The sequence below is a fragment of the Yarrowia lipolytica genome, chromosome 1A (assembly GCF_001761485.1).
Source record: "Yarrowia lipolytica chromosome 1A, complete sequence".
NCBI lineage: Eukaryota > Fungi > Ascomycota > Dipodascomycetes > Dipodascales > Yarrowia > Yarrowia lipolytica.
In genome coordinates this window covers 2035330-2059992 of record NC_090770.1, presented here as the reverse complement: position 1 = coordinate 2059992, position 24663 = coordinate 2035330, and the positions used below count along the sequence as shown (strand labels likewise).

General features: G+C 50.3%; 8 protein-coding genes across 8 annotated transcripts; 5 read left to right on the top strand and 3 right to left on the bottom strand.

Annotated features, from left to right (window-relative positions):
• Positions 1–300: 300 nt before the first annotated feature.
• On the bottom strand, positions 301–4257 carry YALI1_A20558g (uncharacterized protein; the record flags this gene model as incomplete). Its single annotated transcript, XM_068281880.1, has 1 exon — positions 301–4257. The coding sequence occupies one exon, from the start codon at positions 4255–4257 to the stop codon at positions 301–303; it is 3957 nt and encodes a 1318-aa protein (XP_068137981.1).
• A 2929-nt stretch (positions 4258–7186) lies between these two features.
• Positions 7187–8956, top strand: YALI1_A20528g (uncharacterized protein; the record flags this gene model as incomplete). The annotated part of the gene is made up of 1 exon (XM_500247.3): positions 7187–8956. The coding sequence occupies one exon, from the start codon at positions 7187–7189 to the stop codon at positions 8954–8956; it is 1770 nt and encodes a 589-aa protein (XP_500247.2).
• A 2636-nt stretch (positions 8957–11592) lies between these two features.
• On the top strand, positions 11593–12645 carry YALI1_A20484g (uncharacterized protein; the record flags this gene model as incomplete). Its single annotated transcript, XM_500246.3, has 1 exon — positions 11593–12645. The coding sequence occupies one exon, from the start codon at positions 11593–11595 to the stop codon at positions 12643–12645; it is 1053 nt and encodes a 350-aa protein (XP_500246.1).
• Positions 12646–12947: 302 nt separating this feature from the next.
• Positions 12948–14705, bottom strand: YALI1_A20453g (uncharacterized protein; the record flags this gene model as incomplete). Its single annotated transcript, XM_500245.3, has 1 exon — positions 12948–14705. The coding sequence occupies one exon, from the start codon at positions 14703–14705 to the stop codon at positions 12948–12950; it is 1758 nt and encodes a 585-aa protein (XP_500245.1).
• An 829-nt stretch (positions 14706–15534) lies between these two features.
• Positions 15535–16337, top strand: YALI1_A20441g (uncharacterized protein; the record flags this gene model as incomplete). Its single annotated transcript, XM_500244.3, has 3 exons — positions 15535–15566; positions 15617–15662; positions 15912–16337. 3 exons carry the CDS (start codon positions 15535–15537, stop codon positions 16335–16337), a joined length of 504 nt encoding a protein of 167 aa, XP_500244.2.
• Positions 16338–16668: 331 nt separating this feature from the next.
• YALI1_A20408g (uncharacterized protein) lies at positions 16669–19268 on the bottom strand (the record flags this gene model as incomplete). Its single annotated transcript, XM_500243.3, has 3 exons — positions 16669–18733; positions 19038–19124; positions 19264–19268. 3 exons carry the CDS (start codon positions 19266–19268, stop codon positions 16669–16671), a joined length of 2157 nt encoding a protein of 718 aa, XP_500243.2.
• A 947-nt stretch (positions 19269–20215) lies between these two features.
• YALI1_A20398g (uncharacterized protein) lies at positions 20216–21616 on the top strand (the record flags this gene model as incomplete). Its single annotated transcript, XM_500242.3, has 1 exon — positions 20216–21616. The coding sequence occupies one exon, from the start codon at positions 20216–20218 to the stop codon at positions 21614–21616; it is 1401 nt and encodes a 466-aa protein (XP_500242.2).
• A 1378-nt stretch (positions 21617–22994) lies between these two features.
• On the top strand, positions 22995–23663 carry YALI1_A20370g (uncharacterized protein; the record flags this gene model as incomplete). The annotated part of the gene is made up of 1 exon (XM_500241.3): positions 22995–23663. One exon carries the CDS (start codon positions 22995–22997, stop codon positions 23661–23663), a length of 669 nt encoding a protein of 222 aa, XP_500241.2.
• Between the last annotated feature and the right edge of the window lie 1000 nt (positions 23664–24663).

Sequence of the window (24663 nt, the reverse complement as noted above, 5' to 3'; positions counted from 1 at the left end):
TCATATTACTGTACGATGTTTTAATATTATGAGCACCACGATGATGAGAAAAGGGTTATTATATATAAACATTTTTTTGAATAGCTTGGTGCAATTGAAACTAATTCTACAGCCGAACCCTTCAAAAGTCACTGGAGTTCTGCACCAGTAGAGTGCTGACATCGCTACAATGGCTACTTCCAACGCTTAACCATATTACTTAACTTAGATAACTACAATGGGTACTTTACTTGACACACAAGCCATCATATTCCACGAAGATCAAGTATCTCATTTTAAATCATCTATAAACATTTTCGTTTAGTCCAGTCGGTTCGACTTGTGGAGCTCGTAAAACAAACCCTTCTTGGCCAGCAGCTCTGAAGGAGACCCGTACTCCACAACCTCACCCTTATCCAACACACAAATCTTGTCGGAATCTATAACAGTTTCCAGCCGATGGGCTATTGTAATCACAGTGGAGTTGGCAAATGCATTCTGCAACACAGAGCCCACCACCTTTTCAGTGTCCTTGTCCACCGAGGACGTGGCTTCATCGAGACACACCACAGCTGCCTTCTTGAGAACAGCTCTACCAAGACACAGCAACTGCTGCTGGCCAGTAGAGATGTTGGAACCATCTTCACTCAAATGCATATCCAGAGCAAAGTCCAACGAGCAGCTTCGCAGTGCAGAAACAAGCTCCTCATCAGTATGAATATCATGAGGGTCGAGGTTGAGACGCACGGTTCCAGCAAAGACCTGGCAATCCTGGGGAATGATGGCCATGTTAGCACGAAGATCCAGAAGAGGAACCTTGGCAATGTTGTAGCCATCAATGTCCACCTCTCCAGTTCGAGGCTCCACCAATCTAAACAGAGAGTTGACCAGAGTGGACTTTCCAGAGCCAGTTCGACCAACAATAGCCAGCTTTGTGCCACCTGGAATATCAAGGTTGATGTTCTTGAGCACCTGAGTGTCGCCGTAAAACACGTTCCAGCCCTCAATCTGAACGTGACCCTTGGTGAAGATCTTTTGAGGAGGTTTGTCAGAGAGAAGATCAATCTCAGAAGGATAGGGAATACCGGAAGAGCCGTTGGCCTCAACATCTGTATCAAGAGGGTCCTGCTTCTCATTGCCCATCCACTCGACAATTCGCTCAACAGACACAGAGTTGGTCTCAACCATGATCAAAGAAGAAACAATGGCATCAAGATGCTTAGTGATACCCAGAGCATAGGTCATAGTCAGAGAAAGAAGAGCAACCGAAAGTTGACCACTCCCAAGAGCAAACAGAGAAAGCGCACCGGCAACAAAGATGATGCCACAGCCAATTCCCTTGAGACGCAGACCTAGCCAGTATCCAAGGTTACCCTGGATGAATCGAGCCTTGTTGTTTTCATCAAGAGCCTCACAAAGACGACCAGACATGTAAGGCTGTCGGCTGTAGGCAGAAATGACATGTCGACCGTCAATACTCTCTCCGAGAATGGTGAGAATTGGAGAAGAAGTGGCAGCGACAATTCGCTTGAGCTCACGGGAAGTCTTGACGTAGATGGCTTCGTAGTGCTTGTACAGCATCAGCAGACCGGCCACAAAGATGATGGAAAGAGGAGCAGCCGCAACAATGAGACCCAGGCCAAAGGCAGCCTCAATGCACGAGTACACAAACAGTCGGCCGTTGTTAGCAACCTCTTCATCAGTGAGCTTGAGATCAGCAGTGAGTCGGTTAAGAACTCGACCCATAGGGGTAGAAACAAAAAAGGCCAATGGGGAGGTGATAACACAAGTCAGCAGTCTGTAGTGCATCTTGAGACCAACCGAACAACTTCCCTTAAGGAAAATGAGGTTCGAAATGATCTCAGAAAGGCCAGCAACAAGTCCAAACATGAGGTAGTAGAAAACGTTGGCTCGCGAAATAGCAAGACCAGCGGCAACACCTAGACCAGCAAATCCTATGGCAAAAATCATAAAGACCGTGAAAGTGAAGAAGCCAAATTCCTGGAAGTACCGTCGGTAGACGCTCCAATTGACTCGACCACTAGTCGTGATCTCCTCTTGCTGTAGAGAAGCAGGAGGCTGCACATTGATATCCTGGGGAACAACATTGGGCTCTCTCAGGTCCTCAAGGTTCTTCTTGGCAGCAATAGCAGCCTGTCCACGGGTATCGAGATTGTAGACTCTTCCATAATCGAGTAGCTTGTGAGAGTTGGTAGCCATAACCATCTGAGACTCAGCGTATGCAAGTGCATGTCGAATCACATGGTTCTGCACATGCTGATCCAGAGCAGCAAGAGGGTCGTCTAGACACATGGTGTATCCAGAGTACAGAGCTCGAGCCATGGAGATTCGGGCCTGCTGGCCTCCAGAAAGAGAAAGACCCTTATCACCAATCAGCGTCTGGTCCCCATGGCTCAGGTTGGCCAGATCTGGAACAAGTGCACACTGGTAGAGGACAGTCTTGTATCGTTCCTCGTCCAAATTCGAGCCAAAAATGATATTATCCTTGATACTGGCATTGAGCAAGAAGTGTCCTTGGGTCATGTAAGCCACGGCTTGGGGGCTCTTCTGAACAATCATGTCGAGTAGAGTACTCTTTCCACTACCGACCTTTCCAATGATGGAAATCAGATCAACGTTGTTGTTGAGGTCATCGATAATCTGCTGAGAAGTCTCTTCCAAGTTGAGAGACTCTCGATCTACACCGTCCTCAGGGTGATCCAGGAAACCACTAACACGCTTGAGAGAGACAACCGACTCAACAAGCAGAGAAACATTGGTAGGAAGTACCTTGAAGGGCTGTTGCAGAATCTGGAAGAGAACCATAGTAGGGAAGACCACATCAAGAGTGAGCTTGCCTCCATGCTGCTCTCTGAACATATAGAGAGAGACAAAAGAGCACAGAAAGATGCAGGTGTGCCACAGGAAAGTATCGAAGAGCTTGATCTGGTTAACACGCTTCAGGGTGTTGATTTCTCGGGATCTAATGTCTCGAATAGTGTCAAAGGTGTGCTTCTCGAGAGTGTAGAACTTGAGAGTCTTGATATTCTTGAGCATCTGGCCCACAAGCGAGTATCGAGCGGATCGCTGGCTCTGCATCTTTCGATAAACCATGCTTTGGGTTTTGGCAAGGAAGTAAGACACTGGTCCACAAATAGCCAGCACCAAAAGGCCCCAGAAAACAGCATACGACAGCAGCTGGTAGAGGAAGAAGGTGCAGACAATGAGCTGGAGAGGAGCCTTCCACAGCTGGTCAAAGTAGTAGGGCACATGAAGCACATTGGTGATATCGGTGGCGAAATGGTTGATGATATCACCTGACGACTCGGGCATAGTTTCCAGCCGGAAAATCTTGTCCTGGATGAAAGCACCCAGGCCAACCATCATATGAAGGGCCATAGTCGTGACCTGACGTCGGAACTTGGTGGCCGCCAGGGTGGCCAGAAAGTCGATTCCTGCGAGAGCTAGAATCAGAGTGAATGCTCTGGACATGTACTTGGAGTTTTGCTTCTCGTCATAGCTGGTGACCTGGACAATGAGCGACTTGAGAAGGAGGGGCTGAGCAAAAGGGAACAGCACCTCTCCAAGGAAAAAAGTGGAGGCCTTGATATACCACCAAGTGTATCTCTTTTGGATCAGAGTGGAGAAGGAGGTTCCTTCAGGGTACTTCCTTTGGAAGCTCTTGAAGTCTGAGAAGGCGTTTTCGGTGATGAGGGCGTCGGGGGTCTTTTCCAAGCTATCCTGGGTCACAATGTCTCTGTCGAGAGTCTTTTGGAGCCATCCAAAGGTCAAGTTGGAATAGAACTCGGAAGACGGTTGCAGGTAGCACAGAATTAGAGAGTTGGCCACCAGACAGATTGCAGAGACGGTCTGGCATCCCAACTCGCCCATAAATGCGTGTGTCAGATGACGGTTGATGTTGGCGACCACCAGACTGAAGGAAAAAGCGATGAGGGCAATGTGATAGGAAAGATGGATCGTGGAGGACTCACGGTACAGCATGACCAGAGTTCCAGCGATGGCACATCCTAGCTCCCACACGGGACCGAATTGATACAGCGGGATCAGTAGAATTATCTGGAGCACAAGCAGAGTGTTTGTGAGCTGCCACTTGACGGCTTTGTGACCATAGGCGATGAGAGACAGAGCGAAGACAGCTGGAACCAAAAGTAGCCCAGTCTGGGCCGCCTGGGGCCTCAGATCGTAGTACTTTGGATCAATCTGGGTTAGCGGGATCATTTGTCCGGCAACAGAGGCCATACTCACACCAATAATCATGAAGAAGTCGTTGTAGAGTTCATGAACATGGCGTAATCTTTTAGCGTGAACGGTTTTATAATGTTCGTTTTAGATAGCCCTTTAATGTGCATAATTGATGCGGCCCATGATTCTTCGTGCGTCTAAACGACCCAAACGACTTTCTAGGGGGGGTATATTGGATTCAGGACCCAACTGCAAAGTTCAGAGCTTACATAGTCGGCACGTCCATGTCCGGGAAAGTACTTAGTAGCTGTTGGCGATATCTCGTGGGTAAAATTGGCATGGAAACAGCAGTTCTACGCTTATCTCTGTGGCGTTATCCACTATTGCTGTGATATTTCAGGGTTCGCCTTGCTTACGAGCTCTAATTAAACGCAATCCTATTGGCTGTTTATACTCGTATGATCGGTAAATCTCAGGGACCTGTTTATGGCATAATCTGAGCACGTTGAAAAGCGTCGTTCATGCGGTCAAAAGCCATAGAATACAAGGTCTGTTTCCTGGCACTGGCAGATGGGCGAAAGTATGGTCAAGAACTCAGGTGAGCCCCATGCAGCTAATGCTGAAGCGACGTTCTTAACGTTTCACCGCCGTGTACACTACTATCACTTCTCCAACTATTGATGCTCGTGTACAGTACATACTGTACCTGACAGATCTAACGTCAAGATCTGAGTGAAGAGTGTTGCGGGCGATACATTGAGGGCAAGTAGAGGTCCAATGTGGACTCCGACCGCGTACCTGTGTACATACCTACTGTATCGTATCGTACATACCAGTATATAGCGTTAGTGAGTCACATACGGCTGAAAAACGCTATTTTTGCTTCGGACTCCGTCAGAGAGGATTAGACAACAGATGTGCAGCATCGGACAGTACAGTAGAGAGTATGAGGTACAAGTACGAGTTCAAGTACAGTATTATACAATTGCGCCTTGATGGGAGGAGGTCAGGTGACTTGCACGTGAAGTTCAAGAAATGTAGGGAGCCGAATGGGGATTGACTGGGGATTAACCGGCGACTAACCGGCGACTAACCGGCAACTAACCGGCGTCTGACCAGTGTCTATGTTCAGGCATTCCACATCAGTGCTTAGTTAGTGCGAGTTCAGGTCCAGCATGTATGTGTACATACTGTACTTGTAACTATATATATAGTTGTACAATAATCGAATAGTATATATACTCACCACCGAGATTCTCCCCAAGCAAAAAAAACTACAGTACATACTACTTGTAGTATCATTTGTTCATGCGTCAGACACTGAACAGCTTCCACACATGACTTCCAGTCGCCAATATTTCAATTTACTCCTCTAGTGATGGTAATTGGTGCTCCTAAGCTACTATACCTACAATAATTACAGTAGAGTCAACGACAGGTAAACATCCGTGTACATGTACAGCTACTCATAATCCATCTAATGGTATATCCACTATAGAAATACTAAAAGCATAGAGAGTCACTATATTATAAGCAAACCTTCACATCACGCAAGCACTGTTGCTCGTCATCTCGAACACCCCTCAGGATGCGCCTGCAATATATACCTTTTGCACACAACAAAGAGCCGGGAGGTACTCGGAGGCAGGCCACAGACGCCGTCCGCAAAGGGTTAAAAAACGAATAGACTCCCTCGTTGAGCTGTGCGGGGGAACAATGCTGAATGTAGAAATGAAATATACACGTCGTGGAAAGTCCCTGCAGTCATCTAGAAACTTCCAATAGAGGCAAGGCTATACTGCGGGTGTTTTTTCCACCGTGAGAATGCGTTTTGGATTGATTGAATCATCAATCGATAGAACACGCTATTGTTGTCGTAGCTACTCGTACCTGTGGAAGCTCAGACAGATTATGGCACATGTCCACTTACAGTATAGCTACTGCACGAGAAGTAGCTACAACCGAGTCGGGATCCAGCACAATACAGAGTACACTGGTACGTACTTGTACAGCAAAGCTGTACCACAGCACCCCACCTAAGAGGTCTCTTGTTGAACGCGTCGAAATATTGGAAGGTTTACTCGATACCACAGAGCTCTTTGTATTGGTCTTTGATCTGAGAATGTTGTGGCAGTACCTGTACTGATTTCGACTAGGTTCGCACTAATGTGCTTATCGTACCGAACATCACCCATCACCTTAATAACAAGTTTCAGGGAGATCAAATTCAGCTTCGGGGAACCCACATAATCAGTAAAGGGTTATTTGGCAAAGTCCACGCAAAAATCTGGCTGTATTATTCGACTTTGGGATGGCTCATTAGCTTCACATGTTCCCATTACCTCCACCTCCGCTTTTACCCCACTTTTTTGCCGGCAACTTCACGGAGATGCATACCATAAGCGAACAACCTCGACAACATTTTTATCGGTGAGGCTGAAGGCAAGTCTTTGGAGATATCACCAGCAGGAATTAACGAGATATACACTTTCCCCAAACGCTGCTATTCAAAAGAGGTCAATTGGTCCAGACCAGTAGCCAACGGATACAGATGACTAACTGCAGTCAACACACTGAGTTCTCAAACAGGGCGGCGGCTATATATTCCGCAAATAGTGGTTTGACTTGAACACTTGTACTTGTAGCATCGACCCAAACAGTACCAACGAGTGTCTCATTCCAGCCACTGACTAAACATATACTGACTAAATACCTAGACAAGTATCACCAAGCTCAATTGACACCTCTGAGGACGTGTAAGGAGTTGTCTTCAAACATAAACATGCATCAGAGTTCACACCCCACAGTCGGATAGCAGTGCCAAGAGGGTGCCAAGAAACTGCCATCTCTGAGAATAGCTGCGAATATTGCTGGAACATGATCACTAATCACTAAATGGTGCGCCAGATCTGTAGGGTGGCCCCTGGCACAACGAAGAGGAACAGATCTCATGCACCTGCCCCCCGCATGAATCAAAGTCATCTGCAAGATAACGATGGGGTAGATGGCGATGAATATGGGGGTCAAGATGGTATATAAGAGCGTTGCAATACGGTATTCGGACTCCATCAACTCACTATCCATTCACACACACACACACACTACCAACTCACACAAGATCACAATGACAGTAATCGAGCGCAAGTCCGACGACAGCTTGCAAGAGAAGGGCGTTCCCTACGCCACTCAGGATGAGTGTATCCTGGCCGACATTGGTTACAAGGAGGAATTGAAACGGCACTTTTCCGTGGTCCAAGTATTTGGAATCGCCTTCTCCATCATGGGTCTGCTACCTTCCATTTCGTCCGTCATTGGTTACTCTCTCACGGCTGGCCCCGTGGGAATGGTCTGGGGATGGTGCATTGCCTCGGCGTGTATTATGGTTGTAGGTTTGGCCATGGCCGAGCTGGGTTCCTCATTGCCTACTTCGGGAGGTCTGTACTGGTGGACTTACCATTTTGCACCTGAGAACGCCAAACGACCCTTGTCTTTCCTTTGCGGTTACTCCAACTCGCTGGGTCTCATTGGAGGTCTGGTGTCTATCGACTATGGCTTTTCTCTCATGCTCTTGTCTGTGGTTTCCCTGGCCACTGACGGTGAATTTGAACCCTCCAAATACACGGTTTACGGCGTCTTCGCAGGCGCTGTGCTGACCCACGGTCTCGCCGGCATCCTCACCACCAAACTCATCTCCAAGATCCAGACTGCCTGTATCGTGCTTAACATTGGTATCATTGTTCTGGTTGTGATTGCGCTGCCCGTCGGTGCACGTGATCACCTCAACGACGGCAAGTTCATCTTCACCCAGATTGAAAACATCTCCGAATGGCCTACCGGCTGGAACTTCTTCCTGTCGTGGCTCGCCCCCATCTGGACCATTGGAGCCTTTGACAGTTGTGTCCACATGGCTGAGGAAGCATCCAACGCCTCTCGAGCCGTCCCTATCGGTATCATTTCATCCATTGGCATGTGCTGGATCCTTGGTGTCATTGTCAACATCATCTGTGCTGCTGTCATCAACCCCGATGTTGAGGCTATCATCAATACTCCCCTCGGCCAGCCCATGGCCCAGATCATCTACGACTGTCTTGGAAAGAAGTGGACCATGGCAATTATGTCCATCATCTTCTGTCTTCAGTGGACCATGGGTCTCAGTATTCTGGTCGCTGGATCTCGACAGAACTGGGCCTTTGCTCGAGATGGCGCTCTGCCCTTCTCCGACTGGCTTAAGGTTGTCCACAAGGAGACTGGAGTGCCTCGACGAACCGTCATCATGGGCACCTTTGTCGGTCTGGCCATTGGCTGCATCTGTATGATTGATGACAAGGCTGCTTACGCTCTGTTTTCTCTGCCCCCCGTCTCCAACGATCTGGCCTGGCTCCTGCCCATCTTCCTCAAGCTCGTGTTTGGCGCCTCCAAGTTTGTGCCCGGCCCCTTCTACCTTGGTAAGGTTCTTTCCAAGATCATCGGTATCGCTGCATCTGGATATCTCGTCTTTGCCATCATTCTGCTAATGTTCCCCACTGCGACCCCTCACGTGACCACGGACACCATGAACTACGTTGTGGTGCTAAACGTTGGCGTGTGGATTGGCGCTTTGGCTTACTACTTTTTGTACGCTCGGCGATGGTACACCGGCCCTCGATCCAACTTGGAAGATGATCCTCGAGTTCTTGACGCCGTTCGAGTTGTCAACCAGGAGCTTGCCAAGGAGGAGTCCGAAAAGGCCAACGAGAAGCAGGTTGAGGAGCATGTTGAGCGTGTCGTTATTTAATTGTAATTGATTGTTGTACTTTGAACCATGGTGTCTTGTAATGTGTTAGGGATAGTGGTGTGGTGTCCACATCATTTGAGACTTAGTATCAAGACCATACAGACGCATCTCTTGATGAAGACTGAAAGAGCGACTTGGAAATGTATCAGCACCAAGAATATGAACTCTTCAAGCACCCCAACGTCTTGAAGACTCACGTCTTGCAGAATATATCAGAGGCAGGTATCGTATCTTCCTCCACCCAGTTCTGACGACAACTGGTGAATGGGGATTCACAGTGCAAACGCCATTTAGTTGGGCTCCCTGAGAGGTATTTAAAGGGTATCATCGTTTTGCTGATGACAAATCTCTTGCGGCGCATTTTCTGGTCTGATGTCCAACGGGGGATAACACACACTTATATCGCAGCGTTGGTCCCAATTTTAACCTAAACAGGCAAGTACACTCCGAAATGTTCCCGAAAGAGGATGCTGCATGCGAGCAAATAAAAGATGAATAATCGGAAAATGTGAGCAATATATGCGGCGAAAGACGGGAAATTAGTCCCTGTGGAAAAACAGAGCAAAAATGACGTTGGAGATACTAGTTAGAGAGTCTGAGTCTTGCCCAGCGCTCAGTGGAACGGTCCAAACCAAACTATCCGCACAGTATGTTTTTCCTGTGCACTACCTAATGCTATTATCTGCAGAGCCCCATTATCTCTTTGGCGGATTACGGAGATTGTAGGGCACACTATAGGTCCCACGAAGTCGCACGAAATGCAATCTTCCCATGTTGTAAGAGCACAAAGAGGTTTTTCTGGTCATTGACAGCGAGAACGTGGATTACAGGCTTCTTCTGATTGCTTTCTACGCCCTGCCACTACAAATACAGCACTTATACAACGTCCGGTCAGTGCTATCATTTGCACATTCTATAGATCAACACCGTGCTAATATTATGACTTCAGATTCCAACTTCTGACGCTCTCAAATAATATTTCACCTCAACAATTACTGACTCCCTCAAACAAAGATTCTCATAATAATACTACTGTACATACGGTATGCTACCATTGTACATCACTGTTGATGTGACTAAGCTCACCAAATATCATCCAACCCAACTTGACACATTCTTGTATCTGACAGACGATGGTGCCGACGTGTCATTGACAGCCGCTGAGATTGGATGCAGTTAACAGGAGTGAAATACGACGCCACTACGTCTTAGCTACTGGCTGGTACACACATGAGGTGGGCTCGTCCCTTACTCATTTCATCTCGCTAAGGTACGGATGCACACTATGTCAGTATATACGCTTCACTTGTATCCACACGGCGATAATGCAGCACGGAAAAGAAGAGAGTTGATGAAGAAAAAAAACAACAAAATCAATGGAAGAAGCATCGTGGACAGTCGCGATAAACTGGAGGTTATGTCGCAAACATGAAACCGCGAGAGACAAGCTTTGACGTTGGGCCTGATGCGCATTCGGGTTGTCTTAAATTCACAATCACAAGCTATTAACGCCTATTTGGATTTTCCACGTGAGCTTGGACCGGAGTTAGGCACAAGTACGACGCTGCAAACGGCAAAGATCGGCACTGACAGTGTACATGGGTGCTGAGTAAGAGTCTTGTTTTCACTCAACAAGACGCAATTCCGAGAAGTCCCTAGGGTTGACCGAGTTATCGGGCCAGTGCTGGACCAACCTCATAGTCGACTACACTACAGTACGGACTTGCAGCCTGAGAATGAAACTCTGATTGCGATTGGATTCGGCTGTGGGGAGTAGATTATTTGCCACAGTGTGGGGTGTAGACTAATCAGAAACGAGATGCCGAGTAGACTAAAGGAAATGGTTCTAATTTTGGCGTGTAATGGCGGATATCTGAAGTAAAGGAGTGGGTGGCTCCAACGGTGTGAAAATCTCGCTGACAGGTGCGGTTCTGGGCACCCAAACTGCTCCCAGTCTATCACTCAACTGCAAGGTACCGCTTAGGTTGGAGAGGTCTTGTGGGGGGAAAGTAAAAGGGTAAAAGGGTAAAAGGGTAAGCGATGTGCTCTAAGCAAGGAAAAATTAACATAGCAAGTGATGGAATCGGAGGGCGTTGTAGAAGGGGTGAAAATAGACGGCGACAGTGCTTGAAATCATCCCAATAATCAGTGCAAGTCTTCAATTGACGACAAAACTGATCGAGAAAGTTGCCTACTGAATTTATATACGTTCGAGTGTACCTCCACCGACACATGTTTCACATGCCTTCCTGTCTCCAACAAACGGGCTTCCCCACAAGCTGAACTTTCATGCGGAAGAGAGTCAGATACGGAAGCTGAGCAAGCGTGTTCGGCAGAAGAAGCGAAAATGTCCACGTGCAAGGCCCAATTCTTCGCACAACCGCACTTTCACGTGAATATGAGCCCATTTTGCCCTTCAATATCTCTCCAGCAACTGCGTCAATCATGTACACGCCGCTGGGTTTATTCCTCCGGAGTGGCATGATAATCTGCACCTCTCACATTCACATGGGGAAAGAGTTTAAGCCTGAAAGTCATAAGTGTCTAATAGTGCGGGGTATATATAGGTGTTGCCAGCTCGTGTTTCCAAGTTCCTCCCTTCTGTCACCTTATCACATCTCTCATCCTCTCTAAAAATGTCTGAATTCGCTCACGAAGAAAAGTTTCTCAAGGCCAAGTCCTCTCTGAACATTGACAACATTGTCAAGCTCGCAGACAAGATCCTGCTCAACCCTCTGTTTGCAGGCGCCGCCCTGGCCCTGTCTTACCAGAATGGTGACCTTTACGAGAACCTGCCCCGATTCGCTGGCATTGCTGGCGCTGGCATCCTCACCACCATCCTCTACTTCTTCCGAGTCATCTCTCGACGATACCTGAAGATCAAGGGCTGGAAGCTGACTTCCCGAGATGTTGCGGTCATCACCGGAGGCTCCAACGGTCTCGGACATTACATTGCCTATGAGCTGTCCAAGCGAGGCGTGCGATGTGCCATTCTCGACCGAGAGAAGCCCGCCCGAACCCTGCCCGGTTCCACCTATTACTACTGTGACCTCACTGACAAGACCGTCATTGACAAGGCCTTCGCCGAGGTGCAGCGAGACATGGGTCCCATCTCCATTCTGGTCAACAACGCCGGTATGATGTGCGAGCAGCGAGTCCAGGACCTCAACGAGAAGCTCATTCGAAACCTGTTCGAGGTCAACATTGTCTCGCACTTCTGGACCCTGCAGGCCGTCATCCCCGACTTCCTCAAGTACAAGCGAGGATGGGTCGTGTCTGTCGCCTCCACCGTCGGTCTCATTGGACCCGGCCACATGTCTGCCTACACCTCTTCCAAGCATGCCGTGGTCGGTCTGCATGACTCCATCACCCACGAGCGAGGTCTTGCTGGCAAGGTCGGAACTACCCTTGTGTGCCCCGGTCAGATGAACACCCGTCTGTTTGCCGATCTGTCCACTCCCACCAAGTTCTTTGCTCCCGTCGTTGAGTCCCAGGCTCTGGCCAAGATCATTGTCGACAACATTGCCAACGGCCAGCGAGGCGAGGTCATTGAGCCTCTGTACGCCAGACTCACCCCTCTGGCTCGAATCGTGCCCCACTGGCTGGCCGACTTCTGCCGATGGGCCACCAACCTCGATGGCTGCATGGAGGAGGTTGAGCACAAGAAGGTGGGCCGAGGAGAGCTGTAAGGACGCTACTTGTACTGATTTACTTGTAGGACATCTTAATGTATTTATGATTTGTATGATATCAGTGTAGTCGGGTGTAATGCAGTGACTAATTGTACTCATAGAACGAGACACCATCACAACACTCTCATTACAGACCTACAACAACCGCTACGGATATATCGCGTGCTTGTATCCGAACGACGCTACTTGGTCAAAATGCATAAATAAATATATCTGTATATGGGTGTAAGTGAGTAAATAGGTTAAAAAGTTAATAGCCGTGCTTGCTGGGGCGTGCTGGGCCGTGCTGAGCCAATCGCTTAAAAGGCATTTCGAGAAACAAGAACAAGTTTCTTCTTGCCCTTCTTGCGGGTTCCGGACTCGGCTTCAGCAGCCTCAAGGGCCTTGGCAATGTCGCCCCAGCCATTCTCCTCAGAGTCATGGGGGGCCACAGGATCCGAAGTCCAGTTGACAGCCTTGCCCCAAACGGTCTTCTTCTGAGCACTTCCAGAAGGGGAGGGGGTCTCGCCCGAAGAGGTAGGAGCTGTCTCACCCAGAACAGGGTCCAGCGAGCTGATAGGACTGCTTCCAAAGGGCGCCGAAGCACCTAGAGGAGGGGAAGAGAAGCCTCGCTGCTCGATATACGTATCGAACTCCACATGGTCTCTCTGTTCAGCCAACCGCTTGTTTCTGTCGTCTCGTCGTTCCTGGTTCTTGTGACGGCGGAAACGCTGCTTGAGCTCCTCAGCAAAGGGTGCGAGCTTGTCCTTGGGCAGCACATGTCGCCAGTCACACTCGACGAATCCAATTTCAGCACCCACAGGTAGGTTAGCCAGGTACTTGGACCGCTTTCGCAGGTCAATGGTGACTGAGGTGTGTTCCACGTGCTCGATTCGGGGTTTAATCGACGGAGGGAACATGGAGTAATGGCCGAAAACGTGCTTCAGCACCTTGATATCCAGAGGAGCCAAAAAGTAGTTCGGCCGAATGGCATAAAAGTAAAACTCCTTGGGTGGTGAGGACAGACCTCCCACGGTGGGGGGTGACTCCAGTTCCAAATCGAACGGGAGAGAGTGGTCTGCAGCGGCGGGGTCGTCGCCTCCAGACTCGAGCTCCATCTTCTCCATAATGTCTTCGACGGCCTGGTCAGCAAAGTGGCCATCGTCGCCAAACATGTACTCGTCCTGCTTTCGCATATCGAAGATTGCCTCGAGTTCGCGCTGGTACATTTCTCGGGCCCAATGTGCTGTGCCGATACGTAGACGCGAGTACGAGGCATAGGGCGACTCCACCGAGGGGATGGAGGACTGGGTCACATTGGCCGTGACAGGTGCGGCAAACACGTCGTGGAGGTCTCGGCCCAGAAGAGTCCATTCACGCGTGTCACCTGTCTTGAGGGTCGGTCGTTCGTCGTCGACGCCACCGAAAATGACAGGTTTGACGTGTGCGTTGTTGACGTTCTCTAGACACAGTGGACACTCCTTGGACTGGGTGTTAAAGCGCTTAAGGCAGGCCAGACACATGATATGGCCACAGCCGAGCATTCGTGGAGCTGTGGGCTCGCACAAACAAATAAGACAGTCAGATGCCTGGGGGACTAAAACCCGGACGACACGCGTCATGTCAACGTGGTCCGGGTTAGAGAACTCGCCCGGCTTGACCACAAACGAAAAGTTGGCATTGGCGTAGGCGTCTTTATCAAACTCCTTGATTGCTGCCTTTCGTCGGGGGTGTGGCGAGTGCGAGTGGTGGCCCGAGGCATGGTTGTTGCTAGCGTGTCGGCTGGCGCTGGGAGGCGAGAACTCGAGCAAGTGCGAAATGTTGACCTTGCCCTTACGGGGCGCGAGCGAGGCGAGCTCCTCCTCCAGGTCTCTCTTGGCGTCTGCGTCCTTCTTACTGGTGTCTTCGGGCACAGGACGCTGTCGATTACGGTGGTTATTTCGCTGGGGCGTGTTGATAGCCTTGGGCTTTCGGGGCGGCCCGTTCTTGCTCTTGCTAGCAGCCGGCTTCTTTCCGGCACTGGGCTTGGGCTCAGTGGGCACAAAAGACGGCGCCGCAAAGTTGAAGTTCTTGCTCATGAGAGGGGAAGACGGGGGTGGTTGATCCGGTAGAGGGCGTAGTGGGACCAAAATCAAAGAACGTGACACCGGGCGTGTCGTCGGTGGCGAAGAAGAGAAGGGGTAAAGAGATGAACGTGACTGTGACTCAGTCCGTCAAGTAACCGGCCGTTATAGATACCGCGTCACACCTGGTAGATAGTGACTTCCGCCAGATGAGCAATACGACTGCTGAAGAGGTTCAAGAGCCGAATTAGACACTAAATATGCCACAAACAGGGTCCGGGGTTGCGTGGGTGTCGGGTCGCAACTATCGGTTGATAACACGATAATTAGAGAGGTTACGCGGGCCAAGGTAAAGGCCTTATAAAACTGTGTTGTTGCCTTCCTAAAATGGAAACACTACATGGTCTCTAGGATAGGTCAGCATGAGGTATTTCCGACGCTATAGATTGTGCCGCTGCTCCTCTGGCTACAACTCTCGCAGTACTTTGCGTCATTTCGGACCACCTCCTCTTAACACACTTGTATCACACACCAATCGTGTCTTCTTTTCTATCCTTTTGGCCCGACCAGAATGTTGACTCAACACGTCTGGGTTCCGTTGCTCCCGATTATTGCACTATTCCATTTTGAAGTTGGGATTTCCGTTTCGGGAACTAAGCTTAACTACTGTTTTGGGGTGGCGATTGGACTGACTGGTGGGACTCGAAAGCTGCAAAGTTGGAAAGTGCAACACCTAAATAAACTTTGGCTTACATAACCACTCTATGCGGCCCAGCACACCTCCACTAAAGTTGGTGAATAAGTGCGTGTCCACATCGCGATCACCCCGACCTCGAATTTGAAAATGTCTCGACAGACCCAGGCAGTGAATCTTTAGTGAGTGCCGATACAGCGACCGACAATTCGACACGCAATAACTAACCCAGCTCGACTTCGGAACTGAAGAAGACCTCCGACGAACACATCGCTTATGTGAGTATACGCCAGCCAGGACGTGACATTGCCTTGGCATTTGCCATTGAACGTGGAAACCAAGATTGATTTGTGAGACGTGTCTCCACGGGCTAACGGATTGTATCTTGAGATCAGGATCCAAACATATGATATTGCTACAGTACTGACAGTTGAAACTACTGTACATCAAATCTCGTGTCTCAAGCACATGTACTCGTTCAGATCTCAAGAAAAGAAACACACAGAATGACAACCATTCTAACCCAGGTCTTCAAGGAACTCGGATACACACAGGACCACTCCCTTTTGGACGTGCGTCTGGCGGCCGGTTATGCATCTGTAATTCTCGCCGCCGCATCCTTCTACCTGGACTATACCTTTGGATTCGACTTTGCTCGACCCTACCTCGTCTACACAGTTCCTTTGTTTTTTGTGCTTGAGTTCTTCGTGTCCGGATGGCTCTACTTTAAGGAGCGAAACGTCGCATATGTGGGAAAGAAGGGAGACACCAAGGTGACCGTGTCGACGACTGCTGCCAACCCCGGCGTGGACTACAAGATTGTCGTTGACGTGGACGGCGGTAAGAAGACCGTCGACGCAAAGTTCAACGACTGGTTCGACTTTAATGGCTTCATTGTCTACAGCAAGTTTGCTGGCGTCTTTGAGGCGCTTTTGGAAAAGAAGGATCAGTAATTGTTTATTTATACAATAAAATCAATAGAGTATTAATGGGGTACAAGTAGTGCTAACATCAACAGTATATAATTAGAAGTGACGAATTTCTTTTGGCGAGGGAGTTAAAGACGGAATTGTGAGCTCGTTGTAGTGGTGATATTATATACCCTCTGTACAATACAAAAACGTCTCGATATGTGCACCATTGTGGTTTTCTTGACAATTTTTTTATCCTTCATTACTGAATGTATCGTAGTCATTACAGGTGCGACCTATTACTGTATAACTCTTAGTTCGCTTATTAGATCATAGTATACATTCAACTCATTAGTATCGTAGCGAAGCTCGATTAGCAATCACAGTTGTCGCACTGCTCGGCGCCCTCGGGTCGGTTGGCACACTCGTTCTTGGAAGGAGCGGCGTCGGTGGCACAACAGTCGGTGCAGGCATCCAGCTTCTTGCTGAGCTGCTGGATGGTCTCCTGCTGGCTCTTGACCTGGGAAACCAGAGACTGCACCAGCTCCTCCAGGGAAGAGATTCGCTTGTCAGAGTCACCGGAAGAGGCAGCAGCAGTGGTGGCAGAGTCAGTCTGAGGGAGAGACTCCTCCTTGAGCAGAGGGAGAGGGTTGATCTCAGACTCGTCCTTTCCGTTCTCAGTGGACTTCTCCTCGACAGGCTCGGGCTTCTTCTCCTCGACAGGCTCGGGCTTCTTCTCCTCGACAGGCTCGGGCTTCTTCTCCTCAACGGGCTCAGGCTTCTTCTCCTCAACGGGCTCAGGCTTCTTCTCCTCGACAGGCTCGGACTTCTTGTCCTCGGCCTCCTTGGCCTCCTTAGCCTCTTCCTCCCGGACCTTCTCGACGGCCTTGGCACCCTCGGAAGAGCTGATCTTGCCGCTCTTGACCATGGCGCCAATCTCCTTCTCGGTCAGAGTCTTACCGCCAGAAGCAGCCTGGTGGACGAGCTCGATCTTGCCGGTCTTTGCGAGACGGTTTCGGGTGGCCAGCAGACCGGAGTTCTCCCACTCGTCATTGTTCTCGTCCTCCTTCTTTCGGGGCTCCTCCTCCTCAGAGGCCTTGGCCAACATGGAGTTGACCTTGTCGCCAGAAAAGGCAGAAGAGGAAGTGCCGAAAGAGCCCTTAGACTGCAGATCAGGCTTCTCCTCCTTGGGCTCCGCAGACTTGGAAACGGGCTCGGAGGCCTTGGAACCAAGGGCGGGGGAAGCAGTGGGAGTAGGCTCGGGCTTCTTGAGCTCCGTCTTGTCCTCGGCAGCCTCATGAACATTGTCCTTGGTGATGGGCTTGTCCTCGTAGAGAATCTCAACGTCGACAACGTAGGGTCGAGAAGACTTGCCCTCGAAGAACTCCTCAGCCTCGACGGAAGGAACACCGGCGTAACAGTCGGGGTAGATGTCAGACTGGAAGGTCTCGGCTCGTCGGGGCACGTAGAAGCCAACGGGCTCAATGTAGGAGTCCTTGACAGTCTTGTAGGCTCGCACAATCTCGTTGCCCTTGATGTTGAGAGCCCGCTTGGGCATGAAGGCAATGCCTCGTTGGGGGTCTGTGCTCTGGTACTCGGACAGCTCGAAGAAGTCGTCGTTGCCGTACTCGTAGTATCGGATGTTTCCATCTCCCTTGCCGGCCAGGAACAGGGTCTTGGTGTCGTGGTCGAAGAAGGGCATGCAGATACCGGAGGACGAGTCTAGGTATCGGAAGCCGCCAATGGGTCCGGCAGCGATGTCGGAGGCGTTCCACAGAGCCAGCTGTCGGTCGGAAAGCTTGGAGAAACCAGTGGTAGCGATTCGGTCAGAGTCAAGCCAGACAACTCGCGAGTTCTTGGCACCGGTGTGGCCGGGGCCGGAGCTGACAATCTCGCCGGTTCGGAGATCCCAAACTCGAATCTGCTTGTCTCGAGAAGTGGTGACGAGCAGAGTACCGTCCTGGTTGTAGTCAAAGGAGGTGATAATGTCCTTGTGGGCCAGAGACTGGTGGGCCTTCTGGGCCTCAACGTCCCACAGCTTGACAGTGTAGTCAGCCGAAGAGGAGGCCAGCACGTTGTTGGCGGTGGGGTGGAACTTGACGTGTCCGACCTTTCGCTGGTGGCCAGAGAGCTTGGCGACGGGAGCAACGTCCTCAATCTCCTCCTCAGGCTCGTAGACGATTCGGTAGTCATCGGGAACCTTCCACAGACCGATCTTGCCGTCGTCAGAGGCAGAGGCAATCACCTGGTCGTTGAAAGGGTTGAAGTCTGTGTCGAGAACAGCAGAGGTGTGACCTCGGAAGAGAGGAATCTGATCGGGCAGCTTACCCTTGTGGGAGAGGGGGATGACGGCAAAAGCTCCTCCTCCAGAAGCCTCCCAGTTAAGAGAGATGTACTCGGGGTTGACCTTGAGCAGGTTAGAGTCCCAAGCGTTGTTGCTGGGTTAGCGTTGGAATGATGAGGTGGCTACAGGCGTTTATGACCATTGCAAGCGTCTTGCAAGGTCGGTCCAACACTCAATGGCCATTCCCCATTCCCCATGTCTCTCACTTAGCGTGATTTCGTTTTGGGTTGTGCTGTTTAGGTATGTGTGTCGTGTGCTGTAATATCGTGTGTTGTTTAGGGATGGGTGTGCTTTTTTATCATCACATCAATCAACAAAACGGTACGCAAAACGAATTGATCCATCGGTCGTAGACAATCCTCTTCCTCCATCTCTCTCGCATTCCTCTTGATACTCACCTCACTCGCACATTGTCGTAGCAAAGCTCCTTCTTGGTCGACTGTCCGTAGACATGTCGGTACTTCGATGATCGGACGAATCTTCCACTGGGTTAGTTCTGTTTTTTCTTTTTTTTTTGGGGGGGAGGGGTTGCATACGTGGCATTCCGCTGATGCAACCACCATTACAATGCCCCTTCTCCTCCACTCTCGCCTCTTCCTCGCTATTCCTGTCCCATCGACTCACCTCATTTTTAGTGATGTGTTACCAAAGAGTGATGATGCTGTACAGTAAAGTAAATGCACCCAATGTGGGTTGGGAATGGCTACTCCAATTCGCTCAAAGTTACATTTATGTCCTCGGAGCTAAGACCAGGAAGCCAGTTGAGGGATTATGCAGAGCTGGCTTGCGGATGGAAACGGGCGGAGATTGTGGTCACGTGATCCATACATGTCTTGAGCACATTTTTATGTCTCCAGCATCCGCGCAACCTCCCTCAATACCGTCCCATAGCTGTGTCTGTCCTACCTTACCTTTAGCGCTGACCGCGGTTTTAAGCTCGGACATAATACCGTGTCGGGTTGCGGCACTGGATAATTAATGCCAAAGCGGGGGGATGGTTCACAGCTTCACAGGTGTCTAAATCGCACCTTTTCGGCTACTCAATTTTTTAGACTGGCCCATTGAGCGGCTCCCACGGTCAAAAGACGGTACTCGAACGTTCATGTTGCGTGACACGGCTCTTCCCGGGTACCAGCACTGCTATTTCTCAGTGGACGCGGATTATCTGTGCTGGAGGTGTGTATATATTTTTAGCAACTTTTCACTATTGTACATACTACGATACTACTTTCGCCTGTACAGCATTAAACACTGTACTATGGAGCATGCATAGATAAGCAGGACCATGTGCAGACACCTTAGCAGTCGATACTCTTATCTCACACCGAACCATGATAGGCGGATTATGTGAGAGAGGAAAATTCAATGAAAAAAATATCAAAAGTAACGCCTCGTATGGCTCCATCCAGCCTGTCTCATCCGCGTAACAACGCAGAGCCGTGTGGGTCCGGGTCTGCTCCTCCACACTGAGTCCCAAAACTTAACTCTGGAAGTCAGCGACGTCAATCAAGCATGCATATTAAGCGAACATGGAGATTTGATCTCTCTCCTTCCATCATCACACATCACACCCGCAATGTCTGTGCTCACTACCGTATCCCCTATTGACGCTGTCGCCAACTTCACCACCCCCGAGGCCACTCGGGAGCAGGCAATCGCCACCATTGAGAAGGCCAACAAGGCCCAGAAGACCTGGAAACAGACGTCCCTCGAAGACCGAATCAAGATCGTCACCAAGGCCTACGAGCACCTAACCTCGGAGCCCGGCGTCGACACCCTTGCCAAGGAGCTCACCGAGCAGATGGGGCGGCCAATTGCATACACCAAGGGCGAGATCACCACTGCTGCTGCCCGTGCAAAGTTTCTGATCTCGGTCGCGCCCGAGGCCCTGGCCCCCTCCCGAGAAGGGGCAGATGGCCTGGTGGATGGCTTCAAGAAATACATCACACACGAGCCTCTGGGAACCATCCTCATTATCTTCCCCTGGAACTACCCCTACCTGTGTCTCACCAACGCTCTGGTTCCCTCTCTTCTGGCAGGTAACGCAGTCATTATCAAACCCAGCCCACAGACCCCCAAGGTTGCGGACGCCTTCTACAAGGCCTTCCAGGAGGCCGATCTGCCCGAGGGCATCCTCCAGGTCCTGCACTCTGGCGACAACGATCTCATCTCCGACGTCATTGCCAACCCTGGTATCCACGGTGTCTCCTTCACTGGATCAGTGGCTGGAGGTCTGGCTGTTCAGAAGGCTGCAGCTGGTCGAACCATTCCCGTGGCTCTCGAGCTCGGCGGTAACGACGCTGCCTACGTCAGACCCGACGTTGATGTCGATGCTGTGGCCGAGGATATTGTCGACGGCTGCGTCTTCAACTCCGGCCAGTCCTGCTGCTCCATTGAGCGAGTCTATGTCCACGCCGACATCTACGACCAGTTTGAGAAGGCCGTGGTCAAGGTCCTGTCCGGCTACAAGGTCGGCGATCCTCTCGACAAGTCGACGCAGCTGGGTCCTGTAGTCTCTATCAAGTCTAAGGAGAACGTGGAGGCCCAAATCAAGGACGCTTTGACCAAGGGCGGAAAGGCTCTGATTCCTGAGGGAACCTTTGTCACCGAAGACAAGGCCTTCGTGGCTCCTCAGATTCTGGTGGGCATGTCTCATGACGCCGAAGTGCTTGTGGAGGAGACCTTTGGACCTCTGGTGCCTCTGTACAAGGTCCAGTCTGACCAGGAGGCCATCGATCTCATCAATGACTCCAAATACGGCCTGACCTCCTCTGTGTGGACCAAGGATCTCGTTGTGGGCGAGGCTCTGGGTAACGAGATTGAGGCCGGCACCGTGTTTGTGAACCGAGCCGACTATCCCGATCCCACTCTGGCCTGGACCGGATGGAAAAACTCCGGACGAGGCGTCAGCTTGTCGCGATTCGGGTTTGCTGGATTCACCAAGCTCAAGTCTCATCATATCAAGGCTACCAACTAGAAGAAGGGGTGTGTCAGTAATTCATAATGTTATAAAATGTCAGACCGTCACGATTGTGGACACCTACAAGTAAGTAATCGTACAATTGATCAAAAGCCCTTCGTCACTTGCGGACGCTGTCTCCGTGATAATCCATGTCAGTCTCTATATGCGCTGTCATGCACAGCCAAGCAAAATATTCCCGGGTTCACCGACTAAACGCAGTCATTGCGTCATGTTGTCGTCATCGCGTCATTTCCCGTGCCTGAAACATTGTCTACGGGGTACTTGCACCTACAGCAGTATCATGCCGCTGAACTCGTACACGAAGCGGGTATTCGGAACAATACAATAATTAGTATATAGACTTTGGATTTTTGATACAAGAAAGAAAAGAAGAGAAATATTGAATCTTCCTCCTACGCAGTAGCAGCACGATTGACATGGATCCCACATTACGCCACAATTAGGCCGTACATACGACGACATACGGTTGATAGATTAATAGCTCTGATATGACAGAGCTCTCTCGAGCAGAGCCCAACCACCTCAAAAGCGCATGCAAAAACGGACGCTGAAACTGCAGGTACTTCCGGCGCTTCCGTCCACACTCAATACACCATCCGGAGCAACGCCCACCGGGGTCCTCACGCCTCCGATCGCTGCACCGCCACTTTTGCGCAAATAGCCCGCCAATGACGCCACGCTACGTTTCTTCTGGCCCAACATCCCAGATGCGGTGGGCGTGCCAACTCGCCACCTTTGAAACTGTGGCTTGCAGACATTAGGAACAGAGTTGGGTTTGGGTGGCTTGAATTCTGGCAGGGTTTGGAGGGTGGAACAAAGGTGGATTGAGCCTCGTCATTTAGCCACAGAAGGCTGTTGGAGGAGTGGCTCTTTGTGACGCCATCGAGCTCGTTTTCGCCTAGCTCGGTGGCGTGCGCCTGTCGACGTGCTAAGATGAAGAAAAAAAGAGCATCCCAAATATGAGCCGTTATGTTGTCTCGCTTATGCATCAGCAATAGACTACCTTTGACGAGTAGGCTGGAGAGGCGATCAGCCGAGAGAGAAAGAGAAGGGCAGCAGCGGAGCAACATACAGGCGGAATTGACGCGGAGGGCTACCGCCAGTCATGGTTACAAAGACACAATTGGGCACAAAAACAACCAGTGCTCCTCGTCAACCAAGGTGCTCCCTATCAGCCACCTCCAGCCTAAACCTTCCGCCAGAAGACCCAACTATGGCGTAATGCACACTAAAAATTCTCAATGGATGCATTAGGTTGACACGGTCAAAGTCAATCTGGATTGGTAAGTCTGCTCACTGTCCCATATAAAAGAAGCGGTATCCGGGATGTAGCTCAATCCCCATCTCCCCAGACAGTACTCCTGCAATCACAATGGCTACTGAACGTGCTCCTCTCCGACTCGGCTCCAAGGCTCCCGACTTCGAGGCCGACACCTCCAACGGCCCCATCAAGTTCCACGACTTCATCGGCGATAACTGGACCGTGCTCTTCTCTCATCCCGATGATTTCACCCCCGTGTGCACCACCGAGCTCGGAGCCTTCGCCAAGCTTGAGCCCGAGTTCTCCAAGAGAGGCGTCAAGCTCATTGGCCTCTCTGCCAACGACACCTCTTCCCACAAGGCCTGGATCAAGGACATTGATGAGGTCAACGACTCCAAGCTCACCTTCCCCATCATTGCCGATCCCACTCGACAGATTTCTCTTCTGTACGACATGATCGACCACCAGGACGCCACCAACGTGGACGCCAAGGGCATTGCCTTCACCATCCGATCCGTCTTCATCATTGACCCCAAGAAGACCATCCGTCTGATCCTCCAGTACCCTGCCTCCACCGGCCGAAACACCGCTGAGGTCCTTCGAGTCATTGACTCTCTCCAGACCGGTGACAAGCACCGAGTCACCACCCCCATCAACTGGACCCCCGGCCAGGACGTCATTGTCCACCCCAGCGTGTCCAACGAGGAGGCTGCTACTCTGTTCCCCAAGTTCAAGACCATCAAGCCTTACCTTCGAACCACCCCTCTGGCTGCTGAATGACTCGCAGGCGAGTGGGGACGACGAACCACTCAAAGCAAGTTGTAGATTATTTATTAGCTAGGCAAAACGAACATTTTATTATATGCATAGATCCCTAGACTGAGATACAATCTGCCACACAACTTACACAGAGATTTGTTTCCACTACAATCGGAGCAATTCACCCGTCGACATATAAAAGGAGGCGCTACAGATGATGATAATATATATACTATAGATCTTTACATTATTTTGCTGTACATGTCGTACTCTACTTGTATTGTTCATTTCAAATATCCGTAAAACCTGTAATTTATCTACTGTACATACGATAAAGAGCTACAGTACCAAGCAAGAGCTACCAGTAGCTACAGTGTGCATACAAGATGCCGGCCGGCATAACCACAATAAGGAGTTTGATTTGATATTATAACATGAAAAACGTTTCATTGCCACTTGCACCCTCGATATAAGCAGCTAACTACATATCACATACGCGCCTCGCTCGTCCTCCACCTCATATATCACCTGATCGCCAACTCTCCCGCCCAAATATACAGTTCAAACGCGAGATCCCAATAAATGGATTCTTCAAAGTGGACGTGTGATACCTACCACAACCCTGAACCCACGGGCGAAAGTCTAACAGAAATTTCGAAGACCAACCTCTCTTAGCCAACTTGTGCATCCAGGCATTAGGGAACGTGTGTCACCAAGCAGCTGTACACGAGTAAGTATATCTCACGCAAGCCGTTTGTCTTGTTTAGCAGCCAATATCGACTCGTTACTAACACAGTGTCTGAATCGGAATCGCCTCCTCCGCTGGAGACAGTGTCGGAGCTTGTTCAGCAGGGATATAGAGATGTTTCGCCCACAGCACAAAATGCCGCCTCGCTCGCCACACTAAGATTCCTGAGCAACCATCTAACTGTCGAATTCACCAGTCTTGACGAGCCTGAGAACTTCTACGAAGACCCAAAGCCCTATACCGACCATCATTGGGCTTGCCCTCTAGGTCCTA